Here is a 12855-nt window from a genome sequence, read left to right as displayed (position 1 = left end):
AAAAAATGGAAAAATGTCCTCAGGTGAGGATTAAAAAAACAAAAAATGGACAAATACATGCAAAAAAATGAAACTAGACCATCAACTTACACCATACACAAGAATAAACTCAAAATGGATAAAAGACTTAAATGTGACTCATAAATCTATAAAAATCCTAGAAGAAAATCCAAGCAACAAAATTTCAGACATCATACACAGCAGAAGTTTTACTGATACATCACCTAAGGCAACAGAAACAAAGAAAAAAATGAGCACATGGGACTACGTCAAACTAAAAAGCTTCTTTAAAGCAAAAGAAACAACCATCAAAATAGAAAGGGAACCCACTGTATGGGAGAGCATAATTGCAATGGTACATCAGATAAGAGGTTAATTTCCAAATTATATAGAGTACTCATACAACTAAACAAAAGGAAGACAAAGAACCCAATTAAAAAATGGGCAGATAACCTAAATAGACACCTCTCCAAACAAGACATATTAATGGCCAGGAGACATATGAGGAAAAGATCAATGTCACTTATCATCAGAGAGATGCAAATTAAAACAATGATGAGGTATCACCTCACACCTGCCAGAATGGCTGCCATCAACAAATCCTCAAACAACAAGTGCTGGCAAGGGTTTGGAGAAAAGAGGACTCTAGTACACTGCTGGTGGGAAGGCAGACTGCTGCAGCCACTATAGAAACAATATGGTGTTTCTTTAAAAAATAAAAAAATTGATCTGCCATTTGACCCAGTGATCCCACTTCTAGGAATATATCCTAAGAAGCCTGAAACCAATCAGAAAGAATATATGCACCCTTGTGTTCATAGCAGCACTATTTACAATCGCTAAGATCTGGAAACAGCCCACGTGTCCATCAATAGATGAGTGGGAAACAAAGTTGTGGTACATATATACAATGGAATATTATGCAGCTGTAAGATATAAAGATCTCTTATCCTTTGAGACAACATGGAGGGACCTCGAAAGTATTATGCTAAATGAAATAAGCCAATCAGAGAAAGACAAATACCACATTATCTCACTTATTTGTGTAATATAATGAACAAGTTGGGCTGATGAACAAAATAGACCCAGAGACATAGAAAGGAGTATGATTCAGACTGACAAATCTCAGAGTAGGAGAGCTGGGGGAATGGATGAGATGAACCAAACAACTTATATGCATGTATGCATAACCAATGAACATAGACAACAATGCTAGGGGGGGTAAGAAGGGAGATGGGGAGGATGGGATCTAAAGGGGAAAAAAGAAGAAACATCTTAACAAAAATAAATTAATAAAAATTGGAGAAAAAAAAGAGTAGGAATGAGACAGGGATGCCCACGTTTGCCACTCTTATTTAACATAGTACTGGAAGTCTTAGCCACAGCGATTAGACATGAAGAAAAAATTAAAGGGATAAAAATTAGAAAGAAGGAAGTGAAGCTGTCATTATTTGCGGATGACAGGATATTGTACATACAAAACCCTAAAGACTCCCTCAAAAATCTACTAGATTGAACAAATGAATTCGTCAAAGTAGCAGGATACAAAATTAACATAAATAAATTGATGACATTCTTATACACCACTAATTAACTCACAGAAAGAGAAACTAAAAACAAAAAAATCCTATTTACCATTGCAGCAAAAAAACTAAGATACCTAAGAATAAACTTAACCAAAAAAAGTAAAAGACCTGTTTTCAGAAAACGACCGGACATTGAAAAAAGAAATAGAAGAAGATATTAAAAAGTGCCCGGCCAGTGTGGTTCAGTGGTTGAGCATCGACCCATGCACCAAGAGGTTGATGTTTGATTCCCAGTCAGGGCATATGCCTAGGTTGTGGGCCTAGTCCCCAGTCGAGGGCATGCAGGAGGCAGCCAATTGATGTTCTCTCTCTATCTCTCTCTCCTCTCCCTCCCTTTCTCTTGAAAATCATTAAAGAAAAAAAAATACTTTAAAAAAATATATAAATAAATAAATAAGCAGAAGCATATACCTTGTTCATGGATTAGCAGAATTAACATCATTAAAATGTCCATACTACCCAAAGCAATCTATAGATTCAATGCAATCTCCATTAAATACCAATGACATAGTTCATGGAACTAGAACAAATACTCCAAAAGTTTATATGGGACAAGAAAAGACCCTGAATAGCTATAGCAATCTTGAAAAAGAAGGACAAAGTAGGAGGGGTCACAATACCAGATATGGGTTTATACTACAAAGCCATTGTAATCAAAACAGCCTGGTACTGGCACAAGAACAGGCATATAGATCAATGGAACAGAACAGAGAACCCAGAAATTGACCCAAGGCATTATGCTCAATTAATATTTGACAAAAGTGGCAAAAGCATACAGTGGAGTAAAGACAGCCTCTTTAATAAATGGTGCTGGGAAAATTGGACAGCTACATACAAAAAAATTAAACTAGACCACCAGGTTACACCATACACAAGAATAAACTCAAAATGGATAAAGGACTTAAATGTGACTTGTGAATCCATAGAAATCCTAGAAGAAAATGTAGGCAACAAAATTTCAGATATCACACGCAGCAGAATTTTCACTGCTACAACACCTAAGGCAAGAGAAACAAACGAAAAAAAATGAACACACGGGACTACATCAAACTAAAAAGCTTCTTCAAAGGAAAAGAAACAACCATCAAAATGGAAAGGGAACCCATTATATGGGAGAGCATAATTTCCAATGATACATAAGATAAGGGGCTAATTTCCAAAATATATAGAGTACTCATATAACTCAACAAAGGAAGACAAAGAATCCAATTAAAAAATGGGCAGACGACTTAAATAGACACCTCTCCAAACAGGACATACAAATGGCCAAGAGACATATGGAAAAACGATTAACGTCACTAATGATCAGAGAGGTGCAAATTAAAATAAAGGATCTGAAGAAAAGTATCTGTGGGGAAAAAAGGAGAAACATCTGTAATAAAAATAAGTTAATTCAAAAAAAATTTTTTAATACTCATTAAAAAATAAAATAGAAAATTCATCAAAAGCAAATAAAAACTATCTTATGTCTTCTCTCCAAAAAGTAATAATTTGAATTGTGTGTATGGTCTTCATGTTCATGGTCTTCATGTGTTTGTCTGTGTATTGTATGTGGTATGTTTTCTGCCTCCAGATGGCATTGCTAAGTGGTGACATTTTATTGGCCTAAAGAGAGTAAACATTTATATATGCTAAACAGGATCCTGTGGTCTGGACAAAATATTTAATATTAAAACCAGTTTAAATTTGATTATGTCTTTTATTTTTTTTAATTCTTTTTTTTTTTTTTTATCCTCACCTGAGGACATTTTTTGATATTTTGTTCAGATAGAGTGGGAGGGAGAGAGAGAGAGAGAAACATCGATGTGAAAGGGACACATCAAGTAGTTGCCACCCACACTACCCAACCAGGGCTGGGGACAAACTGCAACTGAGGTATGTGCCCTGAGCGGGAACCGAACTCGGGTCTCTCTAGACCACAGGCTGATGCTCCAGCTGCTGAGCCAAAACGACCAGGGCTGATTATGTCTTTTAGAGTTAGTATCATAGAATATGTATTTGTTTTACCTAGACTTACAAAGTGTTTATGATATAACCTTTTGGTTAAGTATATTTGACAAGCTACCCAAAGTTTAAATTTTAAGACTTTTTATCTGAGAGATGACTTTGAGTTATTCCAATGGACCCTGGAATACCTCAAGGATTTGTTTTCTCTCCTTATAAAAAAAAAATTTTTTCAAACTAATTAGACTTATTTAATATACTTGAAATACATGGAAAGCTTTGCCAAATTAAAAAAAAAAAAACTGTTCTATTTGTATACATATATTTTTATTAAAATGAATGGGCTAGAAATTGGAGTCTGCCCTAGGAAGGAACTTGCAAAGATTCAAAGCCAAGTTGGAACAGGAAGCTCCCAGGGGCAGCAGATATCCTGTAGTGGCACCGGGCAAGCCAAGAGTGATGGTTCCCTGTGAGGGCGTCCGGCGGTGGTACCCCAGATATTCGTGGTCCACATGTTGGAGGTTTGTGAATTATTTCCAGTGTTCGATGCACACTTCCAATAAGCCATATGAAGTGTTTTAAAATCTTGCATATTCTTTGTTCTTTATATATTAAAATTGTGTTTTAATCTAAAAATATGTACACATAAATATATATAGACTTTGTATTATTCTCTGTCATTTTACAGTAATTATTATTTACTAAGAAATTATTGTCTTGGAATGTGATAACCTATGGGGAAAAAAAGGATTTTTTTTAAATCAGTTGTGATATAATCAAATTTATAACTATGCCACTTTAAATTTTGTCATTTGTAGACAGTCATTGTTTTACTCCGATGCATTTGCAAATAGGTTCATAAAAAGGACTCTGACTTACTCTAAAGTACAGGTTTTATATCTTTGAAGATTTATGGAATTCTAAGGAATAACTGAATCCATGAGAATACTGGCAAACAATCAAGAAAAAGTGGTTATGAGACTACATGAACTGAGGATAATTATTATTTTTATAACTCTGTTTTAAATACTGCTAACTTTTAAATCTTCTTGTTTTCCAAATATAACAAAAACTAAAAGGAGACATTCTACATTATTAATGGCTCATTAACAAGGTTATAGGGACTGATAAATTAGTAACATTCATTTCACAGTGTACTCCCAGGAGAGGGAGACTTCAAAGACTGAAACTTACAACCAGGAGAATTTTGTCCATTGGGGAAAGACATTAACTAAAGACTCTCTCCAACAGTGTTGGAAGAGACCTTACCTTAGCAGGTGCCTACCCACAAATGGACATCTGCCCCTGTCTCTCATACTTCCATCTACAGTAGAGTTCAAAGACTTTTGCAAGGATGAAGAAGCCTCAGACCAGACAGACAGACAGACAGACAGCTATCCCAAGACGTCAACAAGGCCAGTATGCTCATAAATTAATGCTGCTAAACCTTATTCTTATATTTCCTATTTTATATTGATCAAATGTACATAAAATGATTTATATAGATTATTATCCTGCTGATGGTTTTCTAGTGGAAACAACATCTGTCTCCCTAGAGCCCCCTTTCTTGATGAATTTGAAAATTTTAACTTGGGTGCCTGCTAATCTTTCCCACCTACTAAATAATGATATTCTGCTTTTCAATTATGATAAGAAGATTAACATTTTGTTGGTCACATATTGGTCTTCTCCTACAATCAATATGGACTTTGGTACATCTTTTCTCCTTCTGGGTATATCTATTATAAAGGACCCATCATGTCCCTGGCCAGTTTGGCTCAGTGGTTAGAGCATTGGCCTGCAGTCCAGAGAGACCTGGGTTTGGTTTCTGCAAAGGGCATGTACCTTGGTTGCAGTTTGTTCCTGGCCCTGGTTGGGTCATGTGGGAGGCAGCCACTCAATGTGTCCCTTTCATGTAAATGTTTTTCTCTCTCTGTCTCTTTCTCTCTCTCCCTCTGACTCTATCTGAACAAGAACAACAAAAAAAGAGAGAAAAAAGAAAAATGTCCTCGAGTGAGGAGGAAGGAAGGAAGGAAGGAAGGAAGGAAGGAAGGAAGGAAGGAAGGAAGGAAGGAAGGAAGAAAGAAAGAAAGAAAGAAAGAAAGAAAGAAAGAAAGAAAGAAAGAAAGAAAGAAAGAAAGAAAGAAAGAAAAGGAAGGACCCATTATGGGCAAATACCTCCAAGAAAACCTCCCTGATAATTCCCCTGGTAGAATTATGTATGGCTCTAATCTGGATGAGCATTATATAGTTATATAAATGGATGATAAAGCTAAGAAAAATACCTGGATATGAGGGGAAAGGCTTACAGCAGCCTATCCTATCTGTCATAGTATAGCTTGTTCTTGGACTCACCAGCCATGCTCTTTTAACTGGATGTCCATAAAACCAGAGAAAAAAAAATCTATGTGTCCCCATTTCAAAAATATATTGAGAAATTGAACTTACTCCTTCCCATGAAGTAAATTCTATGAAAACTAATTGGCCAGAAGAAAAATTAAGCTTCTGGATAATGAAATAGTAGAGAGTCTTAATTGATCTGGCCAAACATAAGGTCAAATAATGGTGAATGAAGAAGGAAAACATAAGTAGCTTAACAAAAAATTATGATAATACATATGAAGGGTTTGGGGTTGGCTGGGATGCTTGTTCCCCTCAGAAATTTCCTTGCCTAATCTTAGACATGTTCTGTTCCTAATTGGTGTTATTGATTTAATATTATTGCTTTTGTTCCTGGTATGTAAATGTTATACTAGATGCAGAAAAACAAAACTTAAAATAAGCAGCAGAAAGATTAGGATCATGGTAGCTCAAAAGTTAGAAATGATCCAGAACACTTTTTAATAAGGACATATAGGATCTGACTGCCTCCCGTTCGTTGGCTCTTAACTTCCATATTACTGCCCCAAGCCTTTTAAATCTTTTACTTTCATATTGATGCCCCAAGCCTCTTATTGTTTAACCTTGCCCTAAGCCTCTCATTCCAGGAAACCAAAACCCATCACTCCAGTCAGGCAGAACGGAATGAGGGAACTACCCTAACCCACCCCAAACTGCAAACAGTCGCTGGACAAGAAAAACAAATTTCAGGAGACCCCAGCCCTGACCAATCAAGAACTCAGGAGACCTCAGCCCCAACCAATCAGGGACGACCATCCACCCCAGCCCTAAATTTAAAAATCCATAGTCTGGACCAGCAGGTTGCTACTCTCTCCTTAGAGGTAGTCCAGCAAGCTAATTCCCAATAACCCTGCACTTCTGGGGACCCTGCACTGCCTTGTTCTGTCTCATTCTTACACCATTCACCTGCCTTTTTATTCTGAATAATAATAATAACTGGACTTTGGCCCTGGCCGGTTTGGCTCAGCAGTTGGAGCGTCAGCCTGCAAGCCAGAGAGTCCTGGGTTCAGTTCCCGCTAGGGGCACATACCAAAAAATTAAAAAATAAAAATAAATAAATAATAATTGGACTTTAAATGCCATCTAAGGTTATGATCTTGCCCCATCCCTACTGGTCCGCCTTATTCAGCAACACAAACACTAACACTAAGCCTTCCTAGCGCTGTGGGACCTTAGTATCCAACCAAAAGTTTGGCCATCAATGTATCTTTTCGACTGATTTATGACCACAAGGGGGACATGTGGACAAAAGGGGGCACATACTAAACCTGACAAGCTCAGGGAGGCCTGTATGGCAGCCTTACAAACTCAGAGACCTAAAATAACCACAAAGAATGGTCTGAAATTAAAACTTTTTAACTAAAAGCAGTTTATGGTGGGTAGCCATGTCCTAGGCTGGTATCTTCCCTAACAAAGGTCAACTTTCACCTTAATTAAGCCTATTCTTTTTGCATGTATGATAACATACTTTTGAATATCAGAGTAACTTCCCTGTTTCCAGGCCCCTCAGGGCAGAGACCACATTGTTATTGTCATGTTAATTGTTGACTCTTAACTATTCTATACCCACCTATGTAAAAGAAGCAGCCCAGCATGTCTATCATTTTACATTTTATCCAGCCCCAGATGTCCCCTTCACCCCTCCAACTCCCCGCCCCCAACCCACACACACACCTTGCTTTGCTTTCTCCAGTCTCCCTGATCTATCACCAGTGGATTTCATGTAACCCATTTATGTCTCCTTTTTTTATTGTAATATATAAAATAAAGTGCAAAAATGCCATTCTCTGGAGCATTATCTCAATCTGTTGCGGTTTTGCTTCCTGGCAATTGTCGACAGTTTTGGTCAAATAAACTCACAACATTTTTCACAGGTTTGAATATTTCTTACGTTGACACCATGGTGGAATTGGGTGTGGTTTAGCATTAGGTTAGCTGCAGTCCATCAGTCCACTGTGTAGGGGCCCGTGGCTGTCGGCCATGTGGGCAAATGCAGAGGAGCCAAGGAGCACATCTCCTGCAACAAGACAGCCAGGAGCCAAGACAGCACGAGACCCAGAGTACAAGAGAGCAAACTCTTTTGTTTAGGAGATTAAATATCAAATCTTCCCCTGCTTGCACTAGCCATGCCTACTCTGCCAATGACCCGTTCCCAGGTGCGACTTATAGGCAAGTACCTTCCCTATGTCACCCAGACTTTATTGAGCATCTGTCTATTCTTCCCTTGTCCAGTCCCTTCCCCTAGCATGGGAGGGACCTGTGTTCCCTGGAGAGTGTTAAACTGCAGTTTCCTGGCAAAACTGCACAAATGACTATAAAATCTTGCCTTCCCTTTGCTACTTTCCAGTTATTAATAACTATGTTAAATTATAGTAGCATCAGTTAGAACCTCTACCATGTATGTATCTGAACTATGTCTGTGCTTACTGTTAGCTAAAACAATAATGTGTGTGCTAATGAACAATTACTCGTCATACAAGCTGCTCAAATATTTAACAAATAAGGTTTGTGGTTATATGATAACAGTTTATCATCCTTTTTCTGCCCAGCATATATTCTACAGTTTTTATGCTAGTCAACAGCTATACCTCATTTTCACAATCAATCAAAATCAAGGGGGGAAATTTAATCTTTAATCTTTTCCTGTCAAATACTCCTATTTAATCACTGATTATCCATTGAATAACTTTTTCATGAAGGCAGTATTTTAAAAGTTAATAATGCATATACACTTAAGTGACTGAATTATGGATTCCAATGTTCTCTGGCAATAGAATATTCACTTATGACACAGAATGTTTCACTTTTATTTTAAACTGAGCTTCTCTCAGGGTAGACTAACAGTCTTCATTGCTCAGGAGAAAGCCTATACACATGCATTACATAACTTTACTAACACCAAATAGACATTTTAAAATATCAGTTCTATAACCAAATAACATAGTTTACATGAGGATTACAAGAATTAAACATAGAGTTAAAACCTTTGTAATACAATAATGTAAATACACTCTACTTTTACATGGCTATTTAGACTCAAGACCTATGGCATAAAAAGGAAGTTTGAGACATATAATCTGGACTTCTACATGTTAACATGAAGGCAACAATCTAGAAATAACAACACACCAGTTTATCCAGAGATTTAGAAAACCAGGGTGAAACTGAACTACTGTGTCCTATTTAATCAATCATGTGCCAAATAGGACATCAACACAACACAATGATGTGAACAACACAAGGTCAATTTGCATATTGTCCAGCAGTCCTATCCAGAGATACCAAGGCAGCTCCAGATCAGTCTGTGGTGGGAATGACACGATGGACAGATGGGTCACTCAGCTCTCCCCATCTGTGTCTGGAGGATGTCAAAGTATGGTTACTGGGTTTATGAAGACAGATGAGATTTCAAATCCAGGTGATTGCACCTGGTTCTGTTTGTGGCCACTTTACTCTTTGTTCATCACCTTAGATGATGTAGCAGTTACTCTAAGTTTACAACTTTAATTTTAAAAAATTACTGAGGATTCATAAAAGAATTTTTGTCATAAAGAAAATCAATAAAATGTTTCCAAGAAATTTGAGAGATACTACAATGAATTCCAAGAGGCCTCGGAGGCCCACTGGCAGAGTGCCCCAATGTCCATCATTGGAAATGTACTGGAGATGAAAAACTGTATTTTGAACAATTTACTATTACTGGTCACCCAAGGTATATTTCCAAATTTACATTTTCTAAACTTATGGCTATGTATTATCTCATTGTTCCCAATTACTCTGAGAGCTAAAGAAGTGATTATCATTCACCAAAATCAAAGAGGGAGTTTGCATAGCCCCACCCAAGGAAGAATTTTTTTCCTTCCAGACATTTTCATAAAGGTATTTTGAACCAAAATAATTGCAAAATTGATTGGTTCCCATTAAATTAAGTAAACAAAACCTGCTGGTGACACTAACATTCTTTCTCACACTTCACACCAAGCCATAGAAAACAAATATTTATAGAAATTTTTATTCCTGTTTTGAATTCATCCCAAAGGAAAAAAAATACCATTTAAAAAACTGTAATCAATGACTATGGTCTGGTTAAGGCTCTGCCACTCCTGTCTAAGGTGCAAACTGCAGATGGTTGGGCAAAGTGTCAATATTCTCTCTTATTCCACTTTCATCTCCCATAAGTACAGATAAAATAAAGGTAAGGCTGGCCGGAAGCCCTTGTGATTCCAGAACCAGGTATTTACCAGATTCACCTAACTACACGTGCAGTCTGGGACTAGGGAATAAAGCATATGTAATCCATACTCCCAGTGGAAAGAAATCCAGTAGAGAGAAATATGAGGGTGTTGTCATTCAGCGTCTTGGTTGTCCCCAATGCGAAAGGAATGAAGAATACGAGGAAAGGGGAACGAAAGAATAATTTGCATTTCTTTTTACCTCATTTACTCCTCACAGAAATGTATGAGGTTGGGACATATTTATAAACTTGTCAGTCCTGTAAAGCAATAAAGAAAATATTGCAACGAACCGGTCCAAGTTTTAGGAGAGGTCCACGGGCACATAGGGACGTGAGGGTAATGAGGCCCTCTAAGAAGAGATAATTACTAAGCAGAAGATGTAAGTAGCATGTTAGCAAGCGCATGATTCATTTTAGGACACTCTGCGCTGGGCAGTTGATTCCGCAAGGGGGCGCCACGACCGCGCGCCTGGAAAACTCAGGCTCCAGGCCTTTCTGAACCTGACACTGTGGAGTTCCCTGGAGCCTGAGTCCCCGAACATTTTCATGTGAGAGTAGGGGTAAGAAAGGGGATCGGCAACGGAAGAAAGGGCTGGATCAGAAAGAAGGATTATTACTAGTCTTATCACTAGTATAAAGAGTCACAACCGAGTTCCAGCCTCCTACACCATAAGCCTCCTCATTCTCTCTTCTCGCTCTCCTTTACCTGTCTCTCTTCTTCTCACTCTCTCTCTCTATGCTAGGCTGCCATAAAGAAGCCAGAGTGGCCTCGTCAACCATTACCACGCATCTCGAAGTGGGCACAGAACTGCACATGCTTTGACCCTTTTCTCCAGCTGTTGGAACACTTGGAGAAGGACGCGAGTGTGTGTGTGCGTGTGCGTGTGCGTGTGCGTGTGCGTGTGTGTGTGTGTGTGGTGGGGGTGATGGGCAGGCTGTTCATAGCTTGAGCTGAAAGAAACACAGACAGTCGCTGCTGGAAACCTAAGAAGCAAAGCGCAGATGCAAGCGCAGACCTGATGATGCCGCTGCATCCTCCGACTTCACGCGTGGTAGTGCCGAGGGCTCCACCTAGAGCCCGGGTTGCGCATGACTTGGGGGCGGGGTGGGGGGTTAAGCGAGTTGGGGAAGGACAAAGGAGTGCCCAGCAGTTCTTCCTTTTTCCTCTCCCCTCACTCCCACCCCTGTCAAGTTCAGGGAGGTGCCCTTTGGCATTAGAAAGCCCTCGGTGGGAGTTCTCTGCCACACACTAAATGTGCTCCAGCATCACCCAGAGGGCCTGGCAAATTCAACTTACAGGCACAGCCACAGCGCGTCCGATTCCCTGGTTGTGAGCCCGAGCCCGAGAATCTGCATGTCTAGCAAGGTTTTTTTTGGGGGGGGAGAGGGGGCTGTCTGGAACATGGCCGGTCAGGGACAGCACCCTGAGTGCCTCAGGACTGGCGGTGTCGAGGTCGGGAGGCAGAGGAGTCAAGCAGGCTTTTGGCAAGCCATCAGCTGTCGGAGGCTCTTGCGGAAGCTGTCGTCCAGGAAGGCGTAGAGGAAGGGGTTGAGGCAGCTGTTGGCATAGCTCAAGCTGGTGATGAAGTAGGAGACCGAGATGACAAGCGGTGTCTGCGGGAGGTCGGTCGTGAGCACTACCAAGGTGCTCAGGTGGTAGGGCGTCCAGCAGAGGAGGCACACAGCCAGGATCGCCACCACCAAAAGAGTTACCCGTTTCTTAGCACGGTCCAGGACCTTGGCATGACTGTCGAGGCGTATGGCTCGCAGCCGGCACAGCAGGGTGATGTAGAGGACGCAGATGGTAGACACTGGGAAGGCAAAGCCGAGCACGAGCGTGTAGAGGCGGCTCGCCCGCCACCAGAAGGCTTCGGGCTTCGGAAAGACCAGCACGCACTGGCGCCGGCCCTGCTCCTCGTCGAGCTGGGCAAAGATCGCGAAGGGCAGTACGACCAGCGTCACAAGCCCCCACACAGCCAGACTCACCGCGCGCGCCGCGCCGTACGTGCGCCCAGCCACCCGGCGCGACTTGGCGGCAGCCAGCACCACCAGGTAGCGGTCGGCGCTCATGACTGTGAGGAAGTAGAGGCTGGAGAAGGTGTTGTACTGGTCAATAGCCACGATGAGCTTGCACATAACCTCCCCGAAGGGCCACTGCCGCAGCAGGAAGTCGGCGATATTAATGGGCAAAACGAGCGTGAAGAGCTCGTCGGCGATGGCCAGGTTGAGGATAAACAGGTTGGTGACATTCTTCTTGCGGGGAGTCCGCAGCAGCACAAACAGCACCGCAGAGTTGCCCGTCAGCCCCACCGCGCAGATCACCGCATAGACAACTGGTACAGCCACGGCCAGCGGCGGCGGCGGCAGCAGCAGCGGCTGGGGGCTCGAAGCGTTGGGGCATCCCAGCGCAAAGCCGGGGCACGACGACGTGTTAGAGGGCCCCGGCTCCGTGGACGACGTATTGTGCATCTCTGTGAGGGAAGGGGTGCAGTCGATTCCGTTTTCTTCACTGTCGCCCTTTGGGGCTCCAAGCCCTTCTCTGGTCCTTCTAGGGAAGGCTCGTTCCTGGCCACCCTCTTAGTCCACTGTCGCCGCGGACTCCAGGGGCTGCAACGTGAAATTAAAACGCAAGTTATGTTTGTCTACATGCAGCTTTAGGTAGAGGTGCGGAACCACGGGTCAGGGGGTGGC

At 41.1% G+C, this 12855-nt stretch overlaps 1 protein-coding gene across 1 annotated transcript; it reads right to left on the bottom strand.

Annotated features, from left to right (window-relative positions):
- Nucleotides 1-11634: 11634 nt before the first annotated feature.
- On the bottom strand, nucleotides 11635-12633 carry NPBWR1 (neuropeptides B and W receptor 1). Its single transcript, XM_036264376.1, has one exon. The coding sequence runs from the start codon at nucleotides 12631-12633 to the stop codon at nucleotides 11635-11637; it is 999 nt and encodes a 332-aa protein (XP_036120269.1).
- Between the last annotated feature and the right edge of the window lie 222 nt (nucleotides 12634-12855).

This window comes from Molossus molossus, unplaced genomic scaffold (genome assembly GCF_014108415.1).
Source record: "Molossus molossus isolate mMolMol1 unplaced genomic scaffold, mMolMol1.p scaffold_m16_p_16, whole genome shotgun sequence".
NCBI classification, from domain to species: domain Eukaryota; kingdom Metazoa; phylum Chordata; class Mammalia; order Chiroptera; family Molossidae; genus Molossus; species Molossus molossus.
Note: the sequence above shows the minus strand (reverse complement) of the source record. Positions and strands in the feature narration are given on the sequence as shown.